A 7,366-nucleotide genomic window follows, 5' to 3' on the forward strand; every position below is an offset into this window, starting at 1 on the left:
TTGCTTTTCTCCCTCTGTCCCTAAAATATTCCCAGATCCTCCCGGTTTTGGGGCGTTTTGCTGGGAATTTGGGCCCCCAGTGAGGTTTTGAGGTTGATTTCTCACCCCGCCTGGAGAGGGATTGATTCCAGCTGCCGGAATCCACCGAAACCCCACGGAGCAATTTCTTAAATAAATATTAGGGAAAAAAACCCTTTGGAATGAGCAAACACGGGAAGGAGCGGGAGAGGATGAAAGGATCCAGAGGCAGAGGGAGCTCCAGAGGCTCGGGAAAAGATCAGGGGGAAAAAAAAAAAAAGGAATAAATATGAAAAAAAATGGAATTTCAAAGCTCCGCATGCGGATTCCAGGCCTTTCATCCCGGCCTCCCGCGGGAAGCGGCGCTCGGAGAGCTCCGGCTGGATTTCAGGGAAGAGATGGAGCAGAAAATGCCTCGACATTCCCAAAAATCCAAGGGAAAATCAATGCCCAAAGCAGGATGGGATGGGGAGGGATCAGGGTGCCGCTGGAATTTATCCCTGTGGGGTTTGGGGATCCCCTGGATGCCTCTGGAATTTTCCATGTGGGTTTTGGGATCCCCTGGTTGGGCCTGGAATTTTTTCCTGTGGGTTTTGGGATCACTCAGGTGTCCCTGGGATTCCCAGGAATCCATGTGGATTTTGGGATCACCCCTGGAAATTCCTCCCAGTGGATTTTGGGATCCCCTGGAATTCCCCCGAGTGGATTTTGGGATCACCCCTGGAAATTCCTCCGAGTGGATTTTGGGATCCCCTGGAATTTCCCCGTGTGGATTTTGGGATCTCCTGTGTTTTTTGTGAATCACAGGGGATTTGGGGGATTCCCAGCGAGGAGCAGAGCGGGATTTTGGGATGGGAGCCGCTCCCGGGAGGAGTTGCCAAGGGGAGGTTCTGTTGTGGCAACAACTCCCGGGAGCCACAAGAGCCTCCCAGATCCCTTTTCCAGCAAAATAAAAAAAACGGGAAGAGCGGCTTTTCCTCCCTCTCCAGCCCCCAGGCACGGCCGTGAGTCCCCGGGATTCCCGGGATCCCAGGGAATTCTTTGGGAAGGGTTTGTCTGGGAGAACGGGAGCCTGGCAGCTCCTGGGGGCAGGGCTGGGATCGGGAATGGGACAGAGCAGAATCGGGAATGGGAATGAGAATCGGGAGCGGGAATGGGAGCGGGAGTGGGAGCAGAAATGGGAGTGGGAGCAGAAATGGGAGTGGGAGCAGAAATGGGAATGGGAGCAGAAATGGGAGTGGGAATGGGACAGAGCAGAATCGGGAATGGGAGCAGGAGCGGGAATGGGAGCGGGAATGGGAGTGGGAGCAGGAATGGGAGTGGGAGTGGGACAGAGCAGGGTCGGGAATGAAACAGAATGGGAATGGGACAGCCAGGATCGGGAATGGGATCCCCTCATCCCCATCCCTCTTGCTCCCTCTGCCCCGGTGCCGGCTGGGCCAGGCTGGGATGTCACCACCAGCCCCGGATGCCGTGGACGTGGTCCTGCCGGGCCAGGAGCTGCTCCAGAGGTGAGGGAATGGCCACGGGGGAAGGACGGATTCCTCCTTGGAATGGCTCCCTGCTCCAGCCTTCCCGTTTTTCTCCTGGCAGCTCCCGGGAGAGCGCCGGAGACCCACCGGAGCCGGTGAGTGACGCAGGGACTCCGGGGACAGCCGGGCTTGGCTGGAGCTCAGCTCGGGAATGAAGCCATCCCTGGATTTCTCTGTTCCCAGGAGATGGGGAGGAACCATCGGAGCCTCTGGCTGCTCCTGCCCTCCCTGTCCCAGTCCCCAGGGTCCCCTGGGGCTGTCACCCCACGCCTCAGGAATTCCCCACCCCGGCATCTCCAGCCACACACGGGCCAAACAATTCCAGGATATTCCTTTGGGAATGCTCATCCCTCTGTTGTGGTTCACCCCATTCCTCTTTGGAAGAGCTGGAAAGCCCCGGAAGCTCTGAGTGTGGGGGAGACTCCTGGGTCCGACCTCACATCCCTGGGAGATTCCCACAAGGGGGAGGTTGGGAAAAAGGGGGAAAGAGGGAGATGGGGAAGGGGAAGGTGAGGAGAAGGTTTGGAAGGATGGGAGGAAGGGTGGATGGATGGAATCTATGGATGGATGATGGATGGATGATGGATGGATGATGGATGGATGATGGATGGATGATGGATGGATGATGGATGGATGAATGGATGAATGGATGATGGATGATAGATGATGGATGATGGATGATGGATGGATGATGGATGGATGGATGGAGAAGAACATGGAGAAGAGGATGGATGGATGACAAGGACCAGGGACAATCTGGACACCTCTCAGTTCCTCCATGGTGTGTCTGACCCTCATCCCGAGCCATTCCCTGGGAGCCAAGGGTGACATCCCTGGGCTGCCTGGTGGTGCCAGGCTCTGCTCAGGAATGTCCGGCGGTGCCACCACTCCGGGATGTCCGGCAGTGCCACCACTCCGGGATGTCCGGTGGTGCCAGGCTCCTCTCTGGGCTCCAGGGGCTCGGCCGTTACCACCTGGCGCTGCAGAGGATGGCAGGGGACCTGCTGTCCCTGCGCCGCCGCGTCACCAGCCTGGAGGCCGAGAACGGACACCTGCGGCACAGCCTGGCGCGGCTCCGGGAGCCGCTGGAGCTCCGCCACAGCCAGCTGGACAAACTGAGCCGGGAGGAGCTGCTGGAGCGACTCGGTGAGTACAGGGCACGGGCAGGGCACTGCCACCCTGCCTGCGTGGCCAGGACGTGGTGTGTCACCCTGGGGACGGGCAGGGCACTGCCACCCTGTCTGGGTGACCAGGATGTGGTGTGTCACCCTGGGGACGGGCAGGGCACTGCCACCCTGCCTGGGTGACAGGGACACGTCCTTGGGCACTGCCACCCTGCCTGGGTGACAGGGACACGTCCTTGGGCACTGCCACCCTGCCTGGGTGACAGGGACACGTCCTTGCAGCCACGCTGGGGCGCGAGCTGGCGGTGGGCGCTGCGGAGATGCGGGGGCTGCGGGACCGAGTCCAGCGGCTGCAGAACGAGCTGATCCGGGTACGGCTGCGGGCACCCCGGGCCCCACCAGAATTCCCACGGGATTTTCCCAATTCCACCCACACCCCCCGCAGAAAAACGACCGCGAGAAGGAGCTGGTGCTGCTCCAGCGGTGGCACCGCCAGCAGCAGGTGACACTGAGGAGGTGCCAGGACAGGGTGGCCAAGGCCAGGGCGCTGGAGCAGGCGCTGCGGCAGCAGGAGAAGGCGAGCGCGGGCTTGGCGTGGCGAGGGGGGATTTGGGGGCACCGGGAGCTCCACGGGGTCTCTGGAGTGGCGCTGGGGACACGGCGACAGCGGTGTCCCCTGCTCAGGTGATCGAGGCCATGGAGCGGCTGCTGCGGGAGAAGCCGGGCAGGAGCACGAAGACACCCGCGGGTGGGTGTGGAGGGGACAGGGACAGTCAGGGATGTCCCCAACCCTCCCTGCCATGGTCCGGGGTGAGCAGGAGACACCCGCGGGTGGGTGTGGAGGGGACAGGGACACTCAGGGATGTCCCCAACCCTCGCTGCTGTGATCCCTGGCCCCTCATTCCCGACCCCCCGGGCCCTGTCCCTGCACGGGGAGGGACACGGGACACGTCCCGCTGTCCCCCCACGCCACCCCACAGGTGACAGTCTCGGCGGGGACGCGCTGGCGCTGCTGCCCGAGAACCGGCGGCTGCGAGGGGAGCTGGCCAGAGCCCCCCGGGCCCCGGCGCTGCCGGTGAGCCCGGGGAGGGGACACGGGGCTGGCGCGGGGGACAGAGCCCGAAAACAGCAGCGGGGAGGGGCGAGATCCTAATCCCGCTGCTGCCGTGCCCGCAGGGGGGCCTGGGGGGCGAGGAGAAGCTGCGGCTGCTGGCCCGGCTGGAGGAGGCGCAAGCCCGCGGGCGAGCGTTGGAGAGGCAGGTGGGCACCACCCCCGCTTGGGGGGGCTCTGGGGGCCGGGCAGCTCTGGCCCCCGTCTTTTGGGGTCACCCAGCGTGTTTTGGGGTCTGTCGTAGCTGGAGGAGGCGGCCAGGAGCTGGGGCCGGGAGAACCAGGAGCTGGGGACGCGCCTGCTGGAGCGGGAGCACGGCCTCCCCCCGGCCAGGGTGAGGACCCCCAGTGTCCCCCTGCCCACCCCAGAGAGGGTGTTGGATTTACTCCCCCCCTCAAAATCCTTTCCCTGTGCCCCCCAGACGCTGCCGGCCGTTCCCGTGCCCCCCCGGAGGAGACCCCGGGCCCTGCCCCCCCTGCCCTGACCCCGCAGAGATGGAGATGCCCGGGGCCGGCACAGAGGAGCTTTTCCATGGATCAGCGGCACAGGGGATGGGAGGCGAAGCAGAACATTCCAGGGGGTCAGGGGAGCTCGGGGGGACCCCCGGGGAGGCGCAGGGACCCCTCCCACCCACCCGTCCCGCTCTCCGTGGGGTGGCCCCGCTTTATCTCCCCCGTGGCGTAAGCGCGGCCTTGAGCCAAGGCAGGGACGCGGCAGCCAAGGCTGCGGCCCTGAAAGCGTCCCAGCTGTCCCCAGATGCCATCCCGGGGCCACCGAGAGCCGCCGGGACGTGGGGGCGTCACCGGGCTCCTCACGCCGGGCACTCCAGGGGCCGCAGGGTCAGCTGGATGGGTTTGTCCGGGATCAGGATGAGGTCGAACTTGGTGCCGATTTCCACGGCCCTCATGGTTTCAATCTTGAAGTTCTCCAGGATCTGGGATGGAGGAGGACGGGGCTCCGTGGGGTTTGGAGCCTCAGCAGGGGGGAAGGAATGGGGGGTGAGCCTCAAGGCCCTTCTGAGCTGGAGCACCCCAGGATTTCACAGGGACGGAGCATGGGAGGCATGGAGGGGACACACGGTGGGGACATGATAGGGACACACAGTGGGGACACACGGTGGGGACACGCTGGGGACATGGCGGGTCACTCACATGCATGAGGAAGAGCTGCATCTCCAGCTCGGCGATGCGGCGGCCCAGGCACTGCCGCGGCCCGAAGCCGAAGCCGAGCCCCTGGAAGTGTTTGGGGCCGGCGTTGAGCCAGCGCTGCGGCCAGAACTGCTCCGGCTTGGGGAACACGGCGGGGTCACGGCCCATGGCGTAGAGCCCCACCTGCACCAGCGTCTGTGGGGAGCAGCAGCCACGTGGGCCTGGGGTCGGGCCACAGCGCTGCTCCCTGTGTCCCCATGTCCCTGTGTCCTTGTGTCCTTCTGGCCCTGTGTCCCCATGTCCCTGTGTCTCTGTGTCCTCCTGTTCCTATATCCCTGTGTCCCGTGTCCCTGTGTCCTCCTGGCCCTGTGTCCCCATATCCCCGTGTCCTCCTGGCCCTGTGTCCCCGTGTCCCTGTGTCCTTGTGTCCTTCAGGCCCTGTGTCCCCACGTCCCTGTGTCTCTGTGTCCTTCTGTTCCTATATCCCTGTGTCCCCACGTCCCTGTGTCCTCCTGGCCCTGTGTCCCCATATCCCCATGTCCCTGTGTCCCCATGTCCCTGCATTCCTGTGTTGCTACATCCCCACATCCCAGTGTCCCATGTCCCCCCAGTGTCCCATGTCCCCCCAGTGTCCCATGTCCCTGTGTCACACGTCCCTGTGTCCCCGTGTCCCTGCATCCCTGTGTCCCCATGTCCCTGTGTCCCCACAGTGTCCTGTGTCCCCACATCCCCGTGTCCCATGTCCTGTGTCCCCCCAGTGTCCCCGCGGTGTCCCCCCATGTCCCCACAGTGTCCCCACGGTGTCCCTGCAGTGTCCCCACAGTGTCCCCACGGTGTCCCTGCAGTGTCCCCCCATGTCCCCGCGGTGTCCCCGTGTGTTGCTCACCCTGGCGGGGATGCGGTATTCCTGCAGGATGACCTCGTGCGTGGTGTACCTCTGCAGGGTCACGGCCACCGGGTGCAGCCTGCGCGACACACGTGCCACCCGCGGGCCTTGGGGACACTCTGGGGCACATCCTGCCCACCTGAGCGCCTCCTCCTCCTCCTCCTCCTCCTCCTCACCTGAGTGTCTCCTTGATGGCGGCCTTCAGCAGCCGTGTGGATTTCAGCATCTTCTCCCTGTCACCGCCAGCCTCTCTCTTGGCTGCCAGGACCTCGGCCCGCAGCTGCTCCTGCACACCTGGGGCCCGCGCCAGCTCCAGCAGGGCCCACTGCAGCGTCATGGATGTCTGGGGGGACAGGGACAGGCCACTGAGCTGCCAGGACCTGCTCCTGCCTGGTTCAGCCCTGCCAGGACCTGCTCAGAGCTGCCAGGACCTGCTCAGCCCTGCCAGGACCTGCTCCTGCCTGGCTCAGCCCTGCCAGGACCTGCTCAGAGCTGCCAGGACCTGCTCAGCCCTGCCAGGACCTGCTCCTGCCTGGCTCAGCCCTGCCAGGACCTGCTCAGCCCTGCGAGGACCTGTTCCTGCCTGGCTCAGCCCTGCCAGGACCTGCTCAGCCCTGCCAGGACCTGTTCCTGCCTGGCTCAGCCCTGCCAGGACCTGCTCAGCCCTGCCAGGACCTGCTCCTGCCCGGCTCAGCGCTGCCAGGACCTGCTCCTTGGCCAGCTTGGTGTTCCCCCCCAACACCAACCAGGACCTTCTCCCTGCCCCACTCACACCAACCAGGACCTTCTCCCTGCCCCACGCTCCCCAGCCAGGACCTGTCCCCGCGGCCGTACCGTGTCCACCCCTCCGGCCATCATCTCGGTGACGCTGGCACGGATGTCGTCCAGGGGCAGCCGGGCGCGCAGGATCAGGTTGCCCAGGATGCCCACGTGCTCCTGGGCACTCCTGTGCCGCAGCCGCAGCTCCCGGTACACGTTCTGGATGCACTTGTCCGCTGAGGGGACACCGGGGGACACCCGGGGACGTCAGGAGGCGGCCGCAGAGGAGGAGGGTCCCTCCCCGGTGGCGCTGGTGGCGCTGGTGGCACTGACCCTGGCAGAAGATGACATCCCAGGCCTGCACGTGCTGGCGCCAGGTGCGGGTGTTGAGGCGGCGCAGCAGCGCGGGCGGCAGGTGCAGCATGGGCGCCGTGGTGTGGAACATGCGCGACACGGCCTCGATGAAGCGCTGGGCCTCGGGCTCCACAAAGTCCTGCAGCAGCCCCAGGCGCTGCCCGTACAGCACGTGGCACACGGCTGGGGACGGGCACTGTCAGGGGACGTGGCGTTGTCCTTGTCACCGTGGCCATGGGGACCGGCCCGGGTGCTCCCAGTGACCGTCAGGGACCTGGCCCTGTCCCCATGGCCACGGAGACCACCCCCAGGTGTCCCCAGTGATCCTCAGGGATGTGGCGTTGTCCTTGTCACCGTGGCCATGGGGACCAGCCCAGGTGCTCACAGTGACAACCAGGGACCGGGCCCTGTCCTTGTCCCCACCCCTGTGGCCA

At 64.9% G+C, this 7,366-nt stretch overlaps 2 protein-coding genes across 2 annotated transcripts in view; one reads left to right on the top strand and one right to left on the bottom strand.

Moving 5' to 3' along the window:
* The first annotated feature begins 1,408 nt into the window (after positions 1–1,408).
* CCDC33 (coiled-coil domain containing 33) lies at positions 1,409–4,355 on the top strand. The gene is made up of 9 exons (XM_033517046.1): positions 1,409–1,645; positions 2,507–2,696; positions 2,957–3,045; positions 3,120–3,251; positions 3,359–3,422; positions 3,655–3,749; positions 3,851–3,934; positions 4,030–4,119; positions 4,207–4,355. The coding sequence occupies exons 1-9, from the start codon at positions 1,487–1,489 to the stop codon at positions 4,267–4,269; spliced, it is 966 nt and encodes a 321-aa protein (XP_033372937.1). The 5' UTR covers positions 1,409–1,486; the 3' UTR covers positions 4,270–4,355.
* LOC107209117 (cholesterol side-chain cleavage enzyme, mitochondrial) overlaps positions 4,295–7,366 on the bottom strand; it is a 6,007-nt gene continuing 2,935 nt past the window's right edge. Inside the window, exons 2-8 of the mRNA XM_015638402.2 lie at positions 7,318–7,357; positions 6,912–7,128; positions 6,654–6,814; positions 5,996–6,162; positions 5,820–5,898; positions 4,937–5,128; positions 4,295–4,719 (exon numbers count right to left, since the gene is read on the bottom strand). Coding sequence (XP_015493888.1) covers positions 4,597–4,719; positions 4,937–5,128; positions 5,820–5,898; positions 5,996–6,162; positions 6,654–6,814; positions 6,912–7,128; positions 7,318–7,357 — 979 coding nt within the window. The 3' untranslated portion in view covers positions 4,295–4,596. The remainder of the gene's footprint in view (positions 4,720–4,936; positions 5,129–5,819; positions 5,899–5,995; positions 6,163–6,653; positions 6,815–6,911; positions 7,129–7,317; positions 7,358–7,366) is intronic.

Source organism: Parus major, chromosome 10 (assembly GCF_001522545.3).
Source record: "Parus major isolate Abel chromosome 10, Parus_major1.1, whole genome shotgun sequence".
Lineage (NCBI taxonomy): Eukaryota > Metazoa > Chordata > Aves > Passeriformes > Paridae > Parus > Parus major.